Below are 21,381 nucleotides of genomic sequence, written 5' to 3' on the forward strand. Positions count from 1 at the left end.
TCCTATATTCTTAAGGATTTACAGGTTCTTGTTCATTTGCCTATTCATTTAAAGTGTGACAACAAGGCTACTTTTCACATTGCAGCTAACCCTATTTTTCATTAGAGAACTAAGCACATTGACATTGACTGTCACACTGTGAGGGACCAATTGCAAAATGGTTTCATTGCTCCTGCTCATGTTTCTTCTAATTTGCAACTTGCAGATGTCTTTACGAAACCTTTATCTACAAATCAACACCAATTCTTTGCTCCCAAGTTGAATCTTGTGTCTTTGCCACCCGATCCAACTTGAGGGGGGGGGGGGGATGTAGAAGATACTAAAGTTTTTTGGTTGCAACTTATTTAGTTCAGTTTGCTGTACAGGTAGTTTGTTGGAAATGTTTGTTGTAAGTTGCTGGCTTAGACCACTAGTTAGCTAGCTACTGCTGCATATAAACTTTCTTCTTGTGTTCTTTCAAGGGTGGTGAAATAGAGAATCATTTTTCATTTTTCATCTACAATTTTATCACCTACTAAGATAACTTCAGATAAACTTCTGGCTGAATTTGAAATGAGTATGGATAGTAAATACTAAATAATAAATTCTAATGAATTAAATAATGTGTATAATATATGCATTCGTCCCGGGAACCTCTAATTTCACGGTTACCATCCCTACCACTAGGCAGGACAAAACTAGCATATGCACAGCGCACATAACCACCATGCGTGAAAAGTCTGCTGTTGCTTCCCCAGACAATAACCAAATCAAGAATCCAATTTCTGATTTTTTTTTTACCCCATTCCACTAAGCATGCATAACAAAGCAAACAAAATCAAATGGAAGGTAATAATAATTAGCATTAGCAATATGATCAGGCATCAACAGCAATTTAAGCTCCAGAAAAAAAAAAAGAACAAAAAAAGATAAAGCATTTCATTAAAAAGAAACCAAGAACAAGGATAGACCCATAAGACTTAACAATCTTAAACAAGTTCCAGCAACAATTAACCCAAAAATGAAAATGACATTAACAGCATAGCCATTAAAGCAAAGCCCAGTAAAATACTACTCTATTAAATAAACCCTAACATGGAAATAGGAAACAAAGAGCCCCTTTACTCTTCCTCGGAAGCTGTCTCACCGCTCTTCTTGTTATGCTTCCTGGCATACCTCTGGTTCCTCAAAAACTTGGGATCCATCTACACACAAAATCAACAAGAAAGCAAGTAAATATAAGCAAAACCTATGGATTGGAATAAAATCAATGAAAAATATTAGAAACAAAAATGAGATTACCCCTTTGGTGGAGGTGTGACGGTGCCTCTTAGGCTTCTTGATCCCATTCTTATGGGCCTTGTAAGACTGGTTGTGAGCAGTGTGATTCTTTGACTTGGCCATCTCTGAAACACAATCATTAAGCAAAAAAAAAAAAAAAAAAAAAAAATCAGACGAAAAAACGAAGCTTTCAATACGAGAAACTGATTCCAGTTTCAAGGTTATGAAAAATCGAGGATACCTGAGAGCAAGGAGGAAGAGGATGCAGCTCTGTCGCAAGATGTTAAAGATGGTCCGGGCAGATACGATAGAAACCCTAATTATTGTCACTTTATATAGGTTTTTAGTGACTAAAATACCCTTGGGCTGGTTTTACGAGCTTGGGCTGCTTAAGATTAATCCAAATCTTGAATTTGGGCTTGGCCTTCTCTTACGTAATTTGACCATGTTTAATTGTTGGTGCTCGGTGCGGGGGGCTAATGGCTAATGCAGATGCTAGCGTCAATTAAAATATGTCTCTCTTTCTTCTTCTTCTTCTTCTTCTTCTTCTTCTTCTTCTCTCTTTTTTTTTTTTTTTTTTTTTTTTTTTTTAATTTTAATATGCGGTTTCACGTTTGGGTTGGGTGGTATTTATGCAAAACTACTTCAATAATTATGGTTTTAGAATTTGAACTTTTAATTTTATAAGTAAAATTTAATTAAAAATCAGTTATATGCCATTTATTCAATCATTTATTAGTAAAAATATGTCTATTTTAATTTATATTTAATATTTTTTATTTATATTTTACTCTGTTTGATATATAAAGATAATTTTTATTTACGTCTTATCATATTTAAATATGAATTTAATAATTTTATAAAGTGACTTAAATAGCAGATAATAATGCTTAATTCAAATCTTACTAAAATAATTTAAATTATTAAAGAAAAATTTTAATGGTGATTTTATTGAGCGGCTTCAATTTTCAATAATAATACCAAAAATCTTATTTAATATTATTATTTGAGTTGTTATTATAAAAGTATTATTTAAAAATATTTTTAATTTTTAATTTAAATTTAAATAATTTTAATTATAAAAAATTTAAAAAAAAACATTTTAAATGATTTTTTAATAATATCTAAAAGAATTTTTTTCAAACTAACTTTTTTTTTGAAGAAATTTCTAATCATAATCTTAATATTCTTAGAGTCTATTATACATTATTATTAAGATTACTATTTAAAAAAAATAATTATATTAATTAAAAATTATTTTTAAATTAAATTTAATATATTGAACATTTAAAATAATATTATTTAAAAAAAAAAAAAAGATTAAACCTCAACACCAAACAATCCCTTAATCGATATTATCGTACGGGACAATAACCAACTCACGCGTAGCTAAGCCTTCTTTCGGAGTTAATTCTGGCGAACGCAAAGAACGACACAAGCACAGTCAATATATATATATATATATACACACACACACAGAATTTTCATTTTCAATCCTCCCTGCTCTACTCTTCTCTTCTCTTCTGGTTCCTTTCTATAGCCTTTTTAGATCCCCAATTCCTCCAATATCACCTATATATATACACATATACATATCTGTGTGACTGTCTCCATTGGATACCAGTTTGGGTGTTTTTAACCGAGCCTAAAAGCATCATGTTTCTATTAGATTGGTTCTATGGAGTTCTTGCATCTCTTGGATTATGGCAAAAAGAGGCCAAGATTCTTTTCTTGGGTCTTGACAATGCCGGCAAGACTACTCTCCTTCACATGTTGAAAGATGAGGTTTGCTAAATCATCTTTTCTCTTGTTTTATTGTGTTCTTTTTTTTTTTTTTTCTCTCCCTTTTTTCTATGTGGATTATTGAATCTGGGATCTCTTTTGCAGAGACTGGTACAGCACCAGCCGACCCAGCACCCAACATCCGAGGAGTTGAGCATAGGGAAGATCAAGTTCAAGGCTTTCGATTTGGGTGGTCACCAGATCGCTCGCCGTGTTTGGAAAGATTACTATGCTAAGGTAGTCATAATTTCCTGATTTTTCTGAATCACTTTCAATATGCTCTTTTTAATGTTTATTTTTGCATTTTTGGCTTGATTCTTGAGGATAGATTCTCGTTTTAACTTTGAATAAGTAGATTTATTGCATGAAAATTTGTATAAATCTAACGTCTCTTTAATCGTTGGATTTGACGCTTCAGTTTTAAGAGTTCCATGATCTATTATGTATGGAAATCAATTTTGATCATTTCATGGGTTAGACCCTTGTAATTGTGTTCTGTTGTAGCTCCTGAGGAGTTAAATCTAGTACATTTATAGTCCGTTCATCATTTATTTGTCCTCTCACTTCATTGGTAAGAACTGATTCTTCACTCATTTTCAATGGAATGAAGGCATTTGAACCGTCTGGTCGTCTTCTTTCCTGTGCAGCATTGATATGGGATAGATCTGGTTCCCAGCTGAATTGTTTCAAAATATTATGTCTTTATTTTCTTGTTTGCTGTTACCAACTGTAACTAAATTTTTAACTTATGGAGATATAGATGAAATCTGGGCTTTTATGTAGTTTCCAAACTATTTGTTGCAACTTCTATTTCTTTTCTATGTACATTTCAAAATATAATTTTCAATTTGTTAAATTGCTTTAGAATATAAGGCTTGCCTGGTTTATCTCTCTATCATTTGTTGTTCCTTCATAATCCCAGATAAGCTTTCCTGGTGTTTATCTGATTCATGGGAGGCCAATATGGAGGAAGTTTCTCTGATAGCCCCTTTTTTTACTTCTAGGAGGGTCTTTTAATTTTAGCTTTCCACATAAAGCTTATTTCATAGCCCTTATGAAAGACATTAGAGATTGTTTTCAGAAAGAAAATTTAACTTAACAGTTTTGAGGATTATTAAGATCTTCTGAAACCTTTACTGCTGGGGGCATTTGCAATATCTTCTGAAAAGTTTGAAGATAAAATTGAAGTATTGAATTATTCCTTTCACATGATTGGGTGATTGATTTACCATGTTTCTGTTGACTCAAAAGGTTGGAGCTGTTTCCTGCACCTGTTTAATTCTTAAATCTCATTTGAAGCAGAATTATATGAGGTGTTCATTTCATCTGGTATTAGGATAGTTATTATTTTGTAGCTTGCCCAATTCTTGTAGATAATGTTATGTCAGATAGTAGAACCCAAGCAACATTTTTCTCCATGATCAGGTGGATGCAGTGGTTTACCTTGTGGATGCGTATGACAAGGAGAGGTTTGCAGAATCAAAAAAGGAATTGGATGCCCTCCTTTCAGATGAAGTCCTGGCCAATGTTCCTTTTCTCATTCTTGGCAATAAGATTGACATCCCCTATGCAGCTTCTGAGGATGAGCTTCGTTATCACCTCGGGCTTACCAATTTCACAACTGGCAAGGGGAAGGTGAATCTAACAGACTCCAATGTTCGCCCCCTTGAAGTTTTCATGTGCAGTATCGTCCGCAAGATGGGATATGGTGATGGCTTCAAGTGGCTCTCTCAATACATCAAATAAGAGTTTTTGGAAAACATCTGGACTTGTATTCTTTTGGAGCATTTGCTGTCATTTTTGCAGTTTCTTACCACAATTAGATTGAAGATGGAATTCTTGTTTGTCTTCAATAGATTGGTTCAAGGATTAACATCAGTAGAAACATTTGATTGATAACTCGGGCATTGTGGACTTGTGTTTATTGAAGAACAAAGTTGTGTCCAACTATTTGTGATGGACTATTATTTCAAGGATTAATAAGGGCATGATCATTGTTCAACTCACAATAATATCTGTTTTGGATCCTATTCCTGCCAAATTTTAGATCCTGATCTGATCATTCCATGTTCTGCAATGGAATTTCTAATTCCTGAACTGGCTTCAGCTTTCTCATGTACCATGGGTTGGCTGATGATTCCTGAATCTTAAAGCCACCAACCATGAACTTTTAGGAAAACACGTGCTTCACATTTGTGTACAAAATTCTCAACTACTTCGAACTAATATCATCTGCTCAACTAAATTTATTATGTTTTATTTTTTTTTTTTTTAAAAATATTTATTTATCTTTTACACTATTAAGAGAATATTTGTTTTAATTTATAAATTAGTTAAGTCTAAAAGTAAGTTGATTTTATAATAAATTTTAGATTTATAAGTTAAAAATAAATAAGGTAAGGGATTTAACTTTTTATTTTAGTGTTTATATGCTTTGATTACAAGTTAATTTGATTAAATATTTTATAATATTATCTTATTTAATTTTTAAAATTTTATTATAAATATTATTTAATATAAAAATTTATTTATTTTTTAAAATAAAAATTTTGTTATTTAATATTATTTTTTATATATATGATAATTTAATGATAAAAATATAAATTTATGTTGTATAGGAAAATTCTAAAGTTATTTTATTTTTAACAAAGCGAATTTTTCTTTATAAATAATTTTTATTGGAAAAATTAAAAAGGTTATTTTATAATAAAATGAATCATGATTTTTAAATAATCACTATTAAATAAAAAAAAAAAAATAGCAAGCCAAGCCAAGCCAAATATACACAGAGTAACTAAAAAATAAAGTTCATATCAAAGATACCTTAAATTTGCTTATAAAAAAAGATGGATCCAAATATTATTTTTAAATTAAAATATTACTTAACCATCGATACTTTGACTCTTCAATCCTCGCAAAAACCTTGACCGTTCGATCTAAGCCCCATTTAATGGATGGGAAGAGGACAGCTATGACTTATGAGTGATGACGAATAACATCTAATCACTATCTGTGGGACCCAACATTAATCACAGTAAGTTTTTTAAATGAACAGCTACCAAACTACACATGACACGTTCATTGCGGTCTACATGGAAGGAGAAACTGCAGATTGTGCTTATATATTTTCTCAGCAAAGGGAGCTTTGAGTTCCAATGTTGGTTATATTTCTTTGAAAGTTCTCAAAGTATTTAGTCAATTTTTACTGAGTTTGACAGGTTCACAACGCCAATGTCAAATACCAATCTCTTACAAAGAGAGAGAAGCACGCTCTTTCTCTCTATATTCTCTCTCTCTCTCTCTCTATTCATTTTAGGATATCAAGTTCTTTGTTTTATTATCTAGTCGGTCTTCTCTGCCTCTCTAAACAAGAGGGGCTTTTTTATCTCGATTAATTATTAGATATATTAAAAGCATTAAAAAAATATTTTTTCTCTTATAAAAAAGTAAATTATTTTTACAATATAAAAAGTAAGTCTCACATAATTATAAAAAATGATATACATACACCAAATATACTTAATAATTTCTCTTTTGTTCCTACCTAATTTTGTGGGCCTCTCTCCCTACAACTAGGTGGGGTTGTAACCTTTTTTTTTTTGGGTTTTGATTTTGTTGAGTTACTGACATTTCATATTGAGAGACTCTTTCAGAGCGAATCTTATTTTGTAATGCTTTATTCCTTATGATTTCTACTTTTGTTTGTAGATGTTTACAGGAAGCCATCTAAAGTTGGCACTTGAGATCTTATTTGCATGGAGGAGGATAAGATTTGGTGATGGAAGCTCGTGGAATTACGACGATCGATCGACTCGGAAGGCACAAGTGGGACATTGAAGAGAACCACTATCATTGCTCTTATGGCTTGTAACACCTTAATTTTAAAATTTATTATTTTATGGATAAATATTAATATTTTATTTTATTTAAATTTTGGGAATTATTTGAAATTTTTCGAATTTTAGAAATTGAGTTTGATTTTTCGAAAATGTGAAACTTTGAAGATTTTTAAAATTAATTTAAAGATCACGTGATAAAAATAAAAATATATTTAGACTCTACAAATTTTTCTGAGTTTTATGAAATTTTTTCAAAATTTTTAGGCCTCGTTTTTTGTTTCAAGGCAGAGCAAAAATTCAATTTTGGGTATCTTGAATCAAACCAGCCGAATTGAATCAATTGAATTGAACCGATCTCTTCCTTCTTTTCTTCTCCTTCCTTTTCTCTCACCGACACCCCACTTCTCCCTCCCGTTTCTCTCTCCTCCCTCTCCCTCCTCACCGGCCACTGCCACCCCACCCCTCCCCGTGTCACCGGCGACGGGCCTCCCCACCCCTCCCTGCGTTACAGGCGACCTTCCCCGCCCCCGGCTAGCCTCCAGGCCGTCGAAAAATCAAGCCAAAAGCTCCCCAACGGTGTGCAGCCCTTCGACTTCCCGGGCAGATTCCAGCCGATCCGGCCACCGATTGGACCGGGTCTTATTCCAAAACCCATATATATCTCGAGAGCTTTCCATAGACACAAAGAACAAAAAAAATCCATTGAGCAGTTTGTTCAATTTTTATTCGGGAAGTTTTAACCTATTTCGACTTTTGGGCTAGATTTCTCACAAATTGTGAACCCCACAAAAAATTTGAGAGTACCATAGTGCTCCCTTCGATGAGAGCTTCACGGCATTACGCATTTCAAAATTTTCTGACACCGTTTTTCGATGGGTCCTATGAAATTGTACAGTGTTTTTCTTGACATTAAATGAGCTTAATAAATTCCATAAAAATTATGTACTAACCCCTCGTGTTGTGGGCTTCGCATAGGTATATTTATTTCATGGAAATTCAATAGTTGCTTGAGTCTGCAATTTCTGGCCGGACAGGCAGGCTATCGAAAAAAGCTTCATAATTGGGTCGAGGTTATAGGCTACTCCACCATTTTTCGATGTTCCGGACGCGTCCCAAGAGTCGAAATTGGCACAGGTAAACCTGAACCCTCATTTTTCTTAATTATCTAGTGTCTGATTTCGATTAAAAATCTAAAAAATATTCGTGGTAGGTTAGAAAATTATAGTTCCTTTTGCATTAGTTTAATAATAATGCTAAGGACAGCAGAGCAAAATTTTAGAATTTTTAGAGTTCATTTGGGTAGTTTTTGCAAAAGGGTTAGTTGTAGGGACTAAATAGTAAATTTTCAAATTGTGGTGGTTAACTGTTTGGATGGGCCCAAGAGGAGCCATGTGATGTGATTGAGTTGTAAATGTGTGACTTGTGGATATTGAAGTGTATTTTGAACCCTTTTGCAGGTTGGGTAGGTCCTAGGTATATGAGAGACTCTATCGGATTTTCAGCATAACTTAGGATGTCTTTGGTCCTTTTTAAACTTGTATTAAGTCAAATATATTAAATAATTACAATAAAATTGTCAGGTAAGCTGAGACAGCCTTCCTCCTCTGCCCAGCCGCCGCAGTGATCTCTATTTAAGTCTGTTAGTAGAATATTGATTTTAATTATAATTTCAATATTATTATATATTCAAAGTATGCTCATGCATCATCTATAAATATATTTATGTAGTTAAATACTAGGTACGTTTTATGTTGCATCTTTGGTTGATGAAATGTTTATGGATGTTATTTTATGATAATTTAGAGCAGTGTGTGTGTGTTGGCATGCATGTGGTGTATGGTATTGGTTATGGACAGGACGGGTAGACGCGGCTGGAGCTTGACTCACTGGGACCCGATCCTTTATGGATAAGTCGGGGTAGGCACGGCTCGAAATGATCTCGCTGGCCCCCACATTTGGTTTATTAAGCAAAAGTCTGGTTTGAGAGATACTCGCTGGCAGAGGTTGGATTAAGAGAGCTGTATAGGGGATCAGCTCTCATATATGTTGTAACATCCCTATATGCATAGCCTGGTATATTTCACTGTTCCGGTAACCAGTGTCGATCCGAATAATTAAGGGAATTAGAATCACATCTAAGACATCTAGATAAGCCTTGAATGCAAATAATTAGTGATTGCTAGATAGTTAAGTGCAAATAAGAAAAATACAACATAAAAGGTTAAATGAGCCGGGAGTCACAGCGATGAGTGACCTTCTCGGGAAGTGACTGCGAAGGCCATCGTAACTCAAATTTTAAACCCAAAAAGAGATCAAAAGATTGGAAAATAAAGAAAATTCGAAAAATTCAATCAAAAAGGGAATCAAGAAAAAGAAATGAAAATGGAAAAAAAACAGAAAGAAAGAAAATAAAAAAAAAAAAAAAAAGAAAAAAAAAAAAGAAAAAAAAAATAAAAAAAAAAAAAATTAAAAAGAAAAAAAAAAAAAAAAAAAAATTAAAAAAAAAAATTAAAATAAAAGCAAAAAAATAATATAAAAGAAATTTTCTCATGAAATTTAAAAATTAAAACTTAAAAAATAAAAAAAAAGTTGAAAAAAAAAAAAAAGAAAAACAAGGAAAAAGGAGTTTTTGAAAAAAAAGAAAGAAGAAGAGAAAAATAAAATGAAATAAAACTAAATGAAAACTTCTTCAGAGAAGGTTAAAGGCATTTGAAGTAAAGAACTTAAAAAGCACAGTAAAGGAGGACTTAAAAAGATTTATTAATAAACTTGACTAAAGGTTTTTTGATTTTTTGACTAAAGGAATTAATTGATTTAAGTAAATTTAACTTTTATGCCTTGGATATTAATTTACATGAATTTTTTTTTTAAAGAACTATTTTATAAAAATTTAATTTTAAATTATTTTAATTTTCTTATTTAATTTTTTTTTAATTTTTAAAAAGATTTCTTTTATAAAAATATTTTACTCTTGATCTTTCTAAGAATTTTAAAAAAAGATTTAAAGAACTCTATTATATTCTTTTAAATTTCTTTTTGAGATTTAATTAGAACTCTCTCTTTGATCTCTATTAATTATTATTTCTTTTGATTATGATTTATTTATTGATTCTCTCTCTCTTTGAATAATCTTTATTAATTTTTTTGTTTATTTTGGATTTTTATTTCTCTCTCCTCTCTCTTCTCTATTTAATGTTATTTAAATTTTGTTAAAATTTTGAGTTCTCTCTTGGATCTCTTTCTCTATTTCTTTATGATAATTTTTGAGTAAGATTTTCAGGCTCTCTCTAGATCTATTTTTTATTTTTCCTCCTTTGATCTTTATTAAGGATTTTCTATTAACTTCTCCTCAATTCTCTTAGATATAAAAGATTAATTTTCTCCTGATCAAAGAACTTGATTATCTAATTTTGATAAGATTCAAAAATGTGGCAGACTAAAGATTCATTTATAGATTATGATTTTTCGGAGATTTGATACCTTTACGGATACTCTTGATCTATTATTGACTATTTGTAATACTTTCTCTTTTGACTATTTTGGCATTCATTTATTCATTTTTACTTTTCTGGTTACTACTTTATTTTTTTATTTTACTTTATGTTATGTTTAATTTTCTCTTTTGTTAAATCCTTTCTATTTCTTTTTATTTTATCTGTTATTTTTCTTCTTTCCCTTAAATTTTCCAACTAAACATTCTGATTTTGCATTACTTAATTTTCTTTTAAAAAACTAAAGAGATTAATAAAGAGATGGCTAAGCTTAAATTTTCTTTATAAATTTATGATCTTGAAAATCTTTTCTTAAGAATCTTGGAGAGAAAAAAGAAATGTGAATAAAGAAAGATAATAAAAAAGAAAATGAAAAAGAAAAAGAAAAAACAAAATGAAAAAAAAAAAAAAATATAAATATATAAACAAAACACAAAGAAAATAAAAAATATGAGTTTCAAAAAGTGTGAAAAGACAAATTAAAATGAAATGTGAAGCTAAAATATGGAAATAGAAAAAAAAAGGAATCTGTTTAAATGCGGAAGATGGAAATATGGATAAATGGCATGGAGATGAAAAAATGAAATAAAAGAAAAATGTGGAATAAGAATGAAAGTGAAAAAGAGATGATAAAATGAAAAAGTGAGAAAGAATTAAGTATGAAAAAAAAGAAAACTAAAAACCTAAAAAAAAAAGAAGAAGAATGAATTTTCTTTAATAAAACTAGTAAAAATAAGTGTTTCCTGACTTTTTAGTTCTGAAAAAGTTTTAGTTCTTCATTTATTTTTCCTTTTCAGTTCTCTTTTTAATTAGCGATTTTTTTTTTTCCCCATGCTTCCCATGAGATTTATACATTATTTTTTAGAAGGATTGGAGGGAGATGGAGTGTCAGAATTTTGAAGGGATGAGAGATAAGCATGATTTCTTTTTTTATTGCTGAGATGGAGAATCAAGATTTTGAGAGGACATGATCGGAATCTTCTCTTCTATTCTTTTTCTCTTTTTTTCAGGTTGATTATTCTTTGAGAGTCTTGTCCTTCTTAGAAAGAGAAAGGAGAAAGCTCTTCTCTCTGTGATCTTGCTCTTAATCCAAGATTCAAGGGTGATCTCTCTGGTCTCTCTTCAGATGCGCGGTGGTGCACAGAGCATAAGGCTATGACACGTCCGCATTGGTCGCGCTGCGGCTTAACTCACGCTTCTCTTGTCTCTGATCTTTCATTTCCTTTCTTTTTATTTGGGATTTTTCTTATTCATTTCTTCTTATTCTCCTCGTTCTCTCCTCGATTTCATCTTTTCCGATCTCCCATTCGTCCTCTCTATATCGATCTCCCATGCTCCCATTCCGATCTCTAAATAATTTGATCGAAATATTTCTATAATATTCCGATCATGTATATCCGAATTAATTCATAATATTCCGTTTGAAAATAAAATTCTTATTTCAATTCCCAACATTATAATTTAAATGTCTTCCATGGAAAACATTTACTCTAATATACCTATGATTGACATTTGGTTATTAACGATCGAATTAGATTAATTATTGATCCAATTATGGAATGTGAAAATATAATGACACAATATGATAAAATGCATTTTTACATCGTGGAGCATAAATAAATAGGGATCTTTGTAAATCTTGCTCCATTTCTCGTTTCTTAGCAATTCCATTCTCTCCTTTCTCAAGCTCAACTTCTTTCTTTTTTTCAAGCTTCTGCTCTTTTTTCAATCTTTTTTTAGCTTTTTTTTCTTTCTTCTTCTTAGTTTGCCTTTTGATTTTCCTTTTCTTAGATTGATGGTGATTTTCAGATGGTGTTGAGATGCGTCGCTTTGATTCTTAAGAGGATCTCACCAAGGGTCTCGGCGTAATCAGCATTAGGCTTGCATCATGAGGCAGTCTCGATCATCTTCCTATGGATCGGCACCCGTCCGATCTCTGTTTCTCTGGGCCGGGCCGATGCCCGATCTTACAGAGCATGAATCCGATCTTAGAGGAACATACAAACTTGAGATTTGATCTTATTGAACTTCATCGATCGAATGACGATCCGAGAGGTGATGAGTCAGACATTGGTCGGGAATGATTCTTGGTCTGGGCTTAAAGTAAATTCGGTCCTAAGATTCTCCCTTTTCAATACCAGTCCCAAATTAACAGAGTGGCAAATCAGGTGCTTCACTCACCCTATTTGGCGCCTTCTTGGGAGCCAGCTAAATTCCTGAGGGAGGTGCAGCGCAACTCAACAAAGGCTGTGTGGCGGAAAGATGGCATTACAGGCACAAAAGATGAGCTCCATTGGTTCTTCTCTTTTGGTTTCTTCTCATTTTCAGCTTCTTCCTTCAACTCTTCATTTCGCCGACCGCTTCGAAGACTTCTCTCGAGGACTTTCCACCTTCCCGAGGACGGCTCTCCCTTGATTAATTGGACTTTTTGTAGTGGAGAGGAAGCCCCAAGAGAGTGGGAAAGAGACAAAAAGAGGAGTGATGGAGTCTGCTGTTAGAGAAAACTGCTGCGATGTTGCATCATTGGATCAGATCATGATGGATGGAGTTGATCAGCGCTTGAGAGAGTTGAATGGCAGGTCTTAGTTATTTCTTTTTTCCATTTCTTTGGACCTTTCTTCTTTTCTCTTTCTTTTCTTTCTGGTATGGCGGTGGAGGAAAGTGGTGAAGGAAGAAGGAGAGAGAGAGAGAGAGAGAAGAAAAAGAGAAAGAAGAAGAAGAACGCTCAAAAACTGCTTCAAACAAGAGGGAGGAAACGAAGGGGCCGCGCCCGAGGATCGGGGGTCCCGAAGGGCCTCCTCCTCTCCTCTGGGCTTCCAGAAGAGCGCCTCTCCCTTTCAGATTCTCCTCAGTTCGCTCTCCTCCTCTCTCCTGCCTTCGATTCCTCTCTTCTCGTCTTCTCGTCTCACCAGAACAACGCGATCGGCCTGAGGGGGAGAAGGGAGAAAACCTTCGGAGAGGCCAAAAGTCCATGTCTTCCAGGGGCTGGGAGGATCGCATGGAGTCTCGGATCTTGACAATCTGTAAACATCACACATGAGTCTCCCATCTGCAACGAGTACGTGAACCGTGAGTGGACAAGCAAAACGCGAAAAGAAGGCCGAGGAAAGAGCAAGAAGAAAAGAGAGAAGAATCAATCCTCTCATCTCTCTCATCACTCCTCTCATATCCTCGGGCGGTGAAGTACATAATTGAAAATGATAAAGAGATAGACTCATGAAGCTCACTCATATCATCATGAAGGGGATCATGCCCTAGAGCATAGCTAAGCCGGGCCCGGCCAAAGGCGCGCGTGGTCGCTCACCTGAGAGGAGAGCTTAAAGCAAAAGATGAAGAGATGGGAAGGATGTGATGATTATGTGAGCGCACAAGATCTCTTGGCCAAGCTCCAGCAAAGCCAGGAGGAGGACTTCTCTTGGATGGATGGCGACGCCGAGCGGAGAGGAGGAAGAGAAGGAGAGAGAGATGAAGAGAAAAGAGCAAAATGTAGAGATCAGGGGGGGTGATCTCACCCAATGACTTGTACAAACTTTTGAAATGAAATGAAGTGGAATGCCCTTTTTTGTTCGATGAATGGTTATGATCGGAAAATTTCTGAATTATTAAACACTTAATTGTCTGAGTATGTTGAAATAACTGAAAATGATTATTAACCTAAGTGTGTGAGGTCGGAAAACGCGATGAGCATGAGATCGGTAAAGAAGAAATGCTGAACGGAACTTGATTGGAAATTTGACTTGAACACTTAAGATCGAAATCCTCATTAAACCGGACCAAAACCTTAACTCATAAACTTTTGAAAGGGAGATCGGCAATAAAACTGGTAAGAAAAGATCTAGTTCACTTCGTTTATACTACGACGGGTCGGAGAGATCGATGAGCGATTTAATAGACTGGTAAGGATTTGACTGATGTGAGGACTTAGCATTGATTCAATTCTTTGAGGAGAGATCGGAAATGTGACTGTCTATCAAAGAGGGATCGGAAATGAGGTCGAAAGGAGACTTAGTACTGGAGTCAGTTTCAACGTTTTATTGATTTTGGGGATCGGCCAAAATATGGTGTCGACAATTTCCCACCAATTTTGACCAAGTCAAATACATAAAATGACACATAAAATCTTATAAAATTAAAAGAAAAAAAAATTGCTTCATCTTTTTTTCCAAGTTGTGCCATCCTCTTCCCTCTCCAATTCTCTCAAACCTCCATTTTTACACCTCCATGAAAGCTTGATTCAAGCTTGAAATCCCTCACTAAACCCTAAATTCTCCCATAATTACTTCATAAAACCTTATTTTCTTTCCTTGAGAAGGAGATTGAGTAAGAAAGAAAGAAGGAAAGAGAGAAAAAATTGGGTGATTGAACTTCAAAGTTGAGGTAAGTCATTTGAATTGAAAGTTTAGTTTACTACTTGTGTTCTTAGTTCAATTAACCTAGAAATTAACTTAAAATAAAAAAAAAAACAACTATGGGGGATTAGTTAGGAATTCGGCCAGCAATTAAGGGAGTTAGTAGTGCATGATTTTGATAAAAGTGAATGGCTACTTGAGGTGAATTAAGCATGTAGACAATGGATATACACTTTAAGTGTATTAAATCTCATAATTATGAAATTAGGGTTCTTAACCCTCTTGAAAATTTGAGAAAAATTGAGGAACTGGTCAAATGATACAAATGAACTTAAGTGAGGTTGAAAATGGTCAATTGGGATCATTTGTGATGTGTTTGAATTGGTAGAATGAAATTGCAATTTAGATTGGTTAGTGTTACTATTCTGGCAGCTTGACCTAGGGCTTTTTCAGGGACTAAAACTGAAAATTTACTAACCCAATTGATGTGAGGCCAATTAGGAATGAAAATAGACACATAATGGAACATTTTTCATTTAGGAACCATGCCCAGAAATGACATTAGGATAGTGAACAATTAGGTCAAACCCAGGTATAGTGCACTGCCATTGTAACAAAATGACCAAATTCCATATTCAAATAGCCATATCTTGGGCTAAAAAACTCTAAATAGAGTGATTCAAAAAGGAAATTAAAGATAAGACAATAAGGAACAACTTTTATGAAGAAAATTTTATCAAATTTTCACAGCAACTTGATCAATGGAATAGTGCAAAACAGGACACCAAATCTGAAAATTTGAAAATGCAATTAGGAGACCTAAAAATTGAAAGGGTAACTAAAACCAATAAATTTGGTAACCAAAATGTGGTATGTGGGTGTAATTGAAATTTCCACACCTATTAAGCATAAGAAAGTCAATAATTTGACTTAAATAATGTCATAAATAGTAAATCCGAAATACAAAATTCAAAGAACGTTAATTTAAGCATATTAGAGCTAGAAATAAATAGATGTGAATTTGTTATTGGATATATTATACGTTATGATACTGAAACACTGTAAAATTATGCGTTTCAGTTGAAAAGAATATCGGGAAAGAACCCGAGATATTGAGTCAAGCCTAAAGGCAACTCGCACAAGGTTTGTGCACAACATAAAATTTTTCTATAAATTCTCTTGACAATTTGTTTTAATGAATAAATTGTGATTTATTTTTATTGCAAATTTGTGAATGAAATGAATATTATACTTTTGACTTAAATTGTTGGAAATTTAATTGTATGTGTTTGAATTTTCAATAAACATTTAGTAAAATGTTAAGATAGTTTTGAAACCACAGAGTCATGACCATATATCTGAATGCCTCACTAGCATGACTAGTGGGAGGAATTATTTTTGAATTTTAAATTCCCTTTCTGACTGAAGTGTTGAGGTGTGTGCTAGTAGAGAAAGAAAATGAATGGGTACCCATAGTTTGAGCTAGCTAGCCTTGAGATTCCTCATAAGTCTTCGGCTATTGAGATGAACATTGTACTGATGGCATGATATAACTATGTGTTTTTATGAAATTTGTTTTGGGACTTTTGAAATGAGACTGTTTTGACTAAAATTATAAATTGTGTTTTGTATTTGTTTTTATTTTCAGTACCATATTGGAATAAACGTGATTTGATTTATGCATAAGATTTTATTTTAATATATTGCGCACCATTGAGTCATAGTGCTCAGCGATGGCTGTTTATTGCTATCGCAGATAGAGAGACTAGTAGAGCAGCGGAGTGAGCTGCTAAGTATTTTAGAGCTACTTCTGGACCTTTTATCGGGTATAATCTTATAACCTGATTGTACATGTTTATTTTAATGTAATTACTATATGTACATTTGTAAATTGGTCATGAGCAGTTGTATAGATTTTGTAATAATATTATTTTAGATTTTCTGATGTAAATTTTGGACTGATAAATGTAAATTAATTTTTCTTTAATGCAATATGTATGAAACTAATTATCTCTATTTTCGGAAATATTTGAATTGAAATTCTTGAGTTGTGAAATTTTGATTTGAATTATGGGAGTTGAGCTAATTTGTGTTGACTTGAGTTGTAATGGTGGTTGAGATTGGTTGAAGTGATATATTTGGAAGTGTTTTTAAAAGATAAAATTTTTTGTTTTTCTCAAATACAGCCGGCACTCTGCCGAAAATTTTCTAAAATTTGAGGAAAAATAAAAATGGATAAAAATTTTACTAGTCTTTAAATTTTAAGTAAATATTTTCAATACCTGCTATAAAAGCTAACCACTTTCAAAAAGTAAGAAAATTATTTTAAAATCTCTTATAGTGTATTTAATGGGTTATCGGTAGACGGAATCGATAATTCATTTGGTATACTACGAGATCATGTTATACCTTACAGGGGGGTAAGGTGTGACATGTTTTAGTGGTATCAGAGCAAATTTTTAAAGTATGTTTTGACTTGTGAATTTGTCTATTTCTTTGATAAGTACAACTACTCAATGTCCTTATTTGTTACATACAGTGCATTACATTATAAATATGAACTAAAGAAGGGAAATCTCCTTGTGTTATTTGTCGAGAAGATATCCTACCTCTAAATTGTAATGGAAGAAGGGGACCGTTCAATTGAGCAATCTGCAGAGGCTGAGGCACAAGAAGAAGCCCCAACTCTCCAAAATGTTAGTGGTTCAATAGCACCAGCCCCACAAATACCACAGTTTCCTGCACAATTTGCCCAGCAGATAGCTGCAATATTCCAACAGATGGCTGGAAGTATGCCTGCTCAAGCTCCACTTCAGTCACCTATGGTGCAACCTCAGGCTCCAGCCAGACAATATGACATGCTATTGAAATATGGGGTTACAAAATTCAAGGGCAGTGGTTGGAGAGAATGGATAGAGTATTCAAGAAACTGCACTGCCCGGATGAATTGAAGTTTGAGTATTTAGTGTCTTTGTTGTAAAGGGATGCCTATGATTGTTGGAAGACCATCCCCCACAGCTTGGTGGAACCTCTAGTATTGACCTGGGATAACTTCATCAGAGAGTTCAGACAGAAATATGTCCCAGATGCATATGTGGACCATAATTTGCAAGAATTTTTAAGTTTGAAGCAAGGGAATCGGTCCGTGGTAGAGTATAAAAGGGAGTTCTCTCACTTAAGCCACTATGTAGGGAGTCTCCTATCTATCAGTTGAGAAAGATGCAAGAAGTTTGAAACCGGCATGAAGCCTAGTCTAAGAGTACAAGTGGTCGGCTTTAAATATAGTAATTTCTTTGAACTTATTTCCCAAACACTGGAGGTAGAAAGAATTGAATTAGAAGGGGCACCAGTGAAAAAGAAAACAGAGAAGACAGAGAAATCAGAAAAAGAAAAAGGTGAAAAATTAGTTAAGCAAAGTTTCAGTGGCAATATTGGAAAAAGAAAGAAATTTAGGGGATCAGGCAGAGGTGGAAGGTCTGATAGAGGTAGATTTTATGGGCAGAAACCCCCTTAGTCTGGTCAGCAAACGTCTAGGAATTCTCACCCTCCCCGCCCTTGTGAGACATGTGGCAAGACCCATAGTGGTGTTTGTTATTGGGCTTCAGGAGCTTGTTTTAACTATGGAGGCACGAGCCATCTTGCTAAGGACTGCACCAGTGCCCATAGATTTGGGCCAGATCCTACTACTACAGAAAGATCCATTCAGAGTTCTGCTACCAGAGGTTCACAACCAGTTAACAGAGGAAGAGGCAGAGGTAGAGGTAATGCTTCTGGCAGTCAGGGTACTATTAACCAATCAGAACAAGGGAGTACTCCGGCCAGAGTTTACACGATGAGATAGCGGAAAGAGGCTGAGACTTCTGATATTGTAGCCAGTACTTTCTTTATCTCTGAGCAGGATGTCTTTGTCCTGTTTGATCCGTTTCTACCCACTCATATGTTAGTGCTAGTATAGTCAGTTCCCTTGCTGTTCCATGTGTCAAGATGGGTTTTGAAGTGCTAGTAACTAGTTCGTTAGGACAAGAGATCTGGGTCAACCGAATATATAGAGATTGTCCTTTGGTGATCCAAGGACATGTTTTTCTATCCGACTTGATCAAAACGCCCTTCAGAGATTATGATATCATCTTGGGCATAGATTGGTTAGCCAGACATCACACAATGATTAACTGTAGACTGAAGACAGTTACTTTTGATTTCTCTCAGTATGGTTATGTGGTAATACACAGGGAGAGGCAGTTACTGTCATCAAATATCATTTTAGCTGCGCTAGCTAGAAAGATAATCAGAAAAGGAGTGTGAAGCATACTTGGCACATGTGATAGACACCCAAATGGGGAGTCCAGCATTGAGAGACATCCCTACAGTATGTGACTTTCCATATTTGTTCCCTGATGAGTTGCCAGGATTACCTCCAGAAAGAGAGGTGCAGTTTGAGATTGATGTCATGCCTAGTGTGGACCCAATCTCTATAACACCATACAGAATGGCACCAGCAAAATTGAAAGAGTTGAAGGTGTAGTTGTAAGAATTGCTTGATAAAGGCTTTATTTGCCCTAGTGTGTCACCTTGGGGAGCGCTAATGTTGTTTGTTAAGAAGAAAGATGGCACTCTCCGCTTATGGATTGATTACCAGCAGTTGAATAAGGTGACAATAAAGAATAAATATCCATTGCCTTGCATTGATGACTTGTTTGATCAGTTAAAGGGTGCAGCTGTGTTCTCCAAAACTGACCTGAGATCGGGTTATTATCAGTTGAAAGTACAAGAGCAGAGTATTCCTAAAACTGCTTCAGAACTCTATATGGCCATTATGAGTTCCTGGTCATGCCATTCGGGTTAACCAATGCTCCGGCTGCTTTTATGGATCTGATGAACACTATTTTCAGACCATACCTCGATCAGTTTGTGGTGGTATTCATCGATGACATAATGGTTTATTTGAGGAGTGCAGAGGAGCACGATCGACATCTGCGGATTGTACTACAGACTTTAAGGGAGAAACAATTATTTGCAAAATTATCAAAGTGTGAATTTTGACTGAAGAAAATATCCTTCTTGGTGCACATAGTATCGGCAAAAGGCATCAAGGTAGATCCAAGTAAAATAGAAGCCGTCCTTAATTGGAAGCCACCCAGGAATGTCACAGAAATTTGCAGTTTTCTAGGGTTAGCTGGATACTACTGCCGATTTGTGAAGGGGTTCTCTATGTTGGCTTCTCCACTGACCAAGCTACTTCGAAAAGATGTGAAATTTCAGTAGACCGATAAATGCCAGCAGAGTTTGGATGAGTTGAAGAGGTGTTTGACTAAAGCTTCAGTCCTTACTTTACCTACCCCGGGTAAAGAATACACAGTTTACAGTGATGCTTCTCATAATAGGTTAGGCTGTGTATTGATGCAAAATCGGAATGTCATTGCTTATGCATCACGCCAGCTGAAACCGCATGAGAGGAACTATCTGACACATGACTTGGAGCTTGCAGCTATTGTGTTTGCTCTTAAGATCTGGAGACACTACTTATATGGGGAGAAGTGTTACATCTACACAGATCATAAGAGTTTGAAATATTTAGACACTTAGAAAGAGTTGAATTTGAGATAGAGAAGATGGTTAGAGTTGATAAAAAAACTATGATTATCTGATAGACTATCAGTCAGAAAAAACTAATGTGGTGGCTGACGCCTTAAGTTGTAAGACTATGGTAAGTCTAAGAGTTTCTCCTTTGTCTATGGTACATGAGTTGAGAGCATTGCATGCCAGCTTATAGATTAATGATGAGGGGCAGACAATAATTGCATGGCATGTATAGCCAGTGTTGATTGATCATATTAGAATGGCTGCACAGAATGATGAGAAATATCAGAAGCTATTAGAAGAAGTTCGTCAGGGCAAGAAACCAGAATTTTCAGTGAGGAATGATAGTCTATTGCTACACCAGGGCAGAATATGTATTCCTAATGATGTTAACTTGAGACAGATCATTATGAAGGAAGCACATGAATCTCCTTTTGCTATGCACCCTGGTGGTACTAAAATGTACAGAAGACTGAAAGAACATTACTGGTGGATGGGTATGAAAAAAGATGTAGCAGAATTTATTTCTAAATGCCTAACTTGTCAGCAAGTGAAGGCAAAACATCAAGTACCAGCTGGTTTGTTACATCCACTACCCGTACCTGAATGGAAATGAGAACGGATAACTATAGATTTTGTGATGGGACTTTCGAGGACGCAGAAGAGCCATGATGCAATATGGGTCATAGTGTACAGATTAACTAAGTCTGCTCATTTTCTGCCAGTCCGGATGGACTATAGTTTAGAGAGATTGGCCAAATTATACATAGATGAGATTGTGAGACTACATAGAGTGCCAGTATCGATTGTATCCGACAGAGATCTTAGGTTCACTTCTAGATTCTGGGGTAGTCTTCAGAGAGCCTTAGAAACTAGATTGAACTTTAACATGGCATTCCACCCATAGATAGATGGCTAGTCTGAGAGGATAATTCTGATTTTGGAGGACATGCTACGAGCTTGTGTGATTGAGTTTGAGGGCATTTGGGACACATACTTGCCTCTGATTGAGTTTGCTTATAACAATAGCTACCAATCAAGCATTGGGATGCCTCCATATGAAGCTCTGTATGGCAGAAAGTA

At 34.6% G+C, this 21,381-nt stretch overlaps 2 protein-coding genes and 1 non-coding gene across 3 annotated transcripts; 2 read left to right on the forward strand and 1 right to left on the reverse strand.

Moving 5' to 3' along the window:
* Positions 1-890: 890 nt before the first annotated feature.
* LOC110633024 (60S ribosomal protein L29-1) lies at positions 891-1,649 on the reverse strand. Its single transcript, XM_021781456.2, has 3 exons — positions 1,502-1,649; positions 1,282-1,385; positions 891-1,184 (listed from the first exon to the last, which is right to left on the reverse strand). The coding sequence occupies exons 2-3, from the start codon at positions 1,381-1,383 to the stop codon at positions 1,101-1,103; spliced, it is 186 nt and encodes a 61-aa protein (XP_021637148.2). The 5' UTR covers positions 1,384-1,385; positions 1,502-1,649; the 3' UTR covers positions 891-1,100.
* A 1,052-nt stretch (positions 1,650-2,701) lies between these two features.
* On the forward strand, positions 2,702-5,083 carry LOC110633110 (GTP-binding protein SAR1A). The gene is made up of 3 exons (XM_021781585.2): positions 2,702-3,045; positions 3,148-3,279; positions 4,468-5,083. The coding sequence occupies exons 1-3, from the start codon at positions 2,917-2,919 to the stop codon at positions 4,786-4,788; spliced, it is 582 nt and encodes a 193-aa protein (XP_021637277.1). The 5' UTR covers positions 2,702-2,916; the 3' UTR covers positions 4,789-5,083.
* On the forward strand, positions 3,958-4,079 carry LOC131179800 (small nucleolar RNA snoR83). The gene has a single exon (XR_009148686.1). It is a non-coding gene; the product is annotated as a small nucleolar RNA snoR83 (small nucleolar RNA).
* Positions 5,084-21,381: the final 16,298 nt, after the last annotated feature.

Source organism: Hevea brasiliensis, chromosome 4 (genome assembly GCF_030052815.1).
Source record: "Hevea brasiliensis isolate MT/VB/25A 57/8 chromosome 4, ASM3005281v1, whole genome shotgun sequence".
Lineage (NCBI taxonomy): Eukaryota > Viridiplantae > Streptophyta > Magnoliopsida > Malpighiales > Euphorbiaceae > Hevea > Hevea brasiliensis.

Coding starts and splice junctions, on each gene's coding strand:
- LOC110633024 (XM_021781456.2), bottom strand. CDS start 1,383: ATGGCCAAGTCAAAGAATCACACTGCTCACAACCAGTCTTACAAGGCC. Junction 1,185..1,281: donor GTCACACCTCCACCAAAGGG/GTAATCTCATTT, acceptor TTTTGTGTGTAG/ATGGATCCCAAGTTTTTGAG.
- LOC110633110 (XM_021781585.2), top strand. CDS start 2,917: ATGTTTCTATTAGATTGGTTCTATGGAGTTCTTGCATCTCTTGGATTA. Junction 3,046..3,147: donor TTCACATGTTGAAAGATGAG/GTTTGCTAAATC, acceptor TCTCTTTTGCAG/AGACTGGTACAGCACCAGCC. Junction 3,280..4,467: donor GGAAAGATTACTATGCTAAG/GTAGTCATAATT, acceptor CTCCATGATCAG/GTGGATGCAGTGGTTTACCT.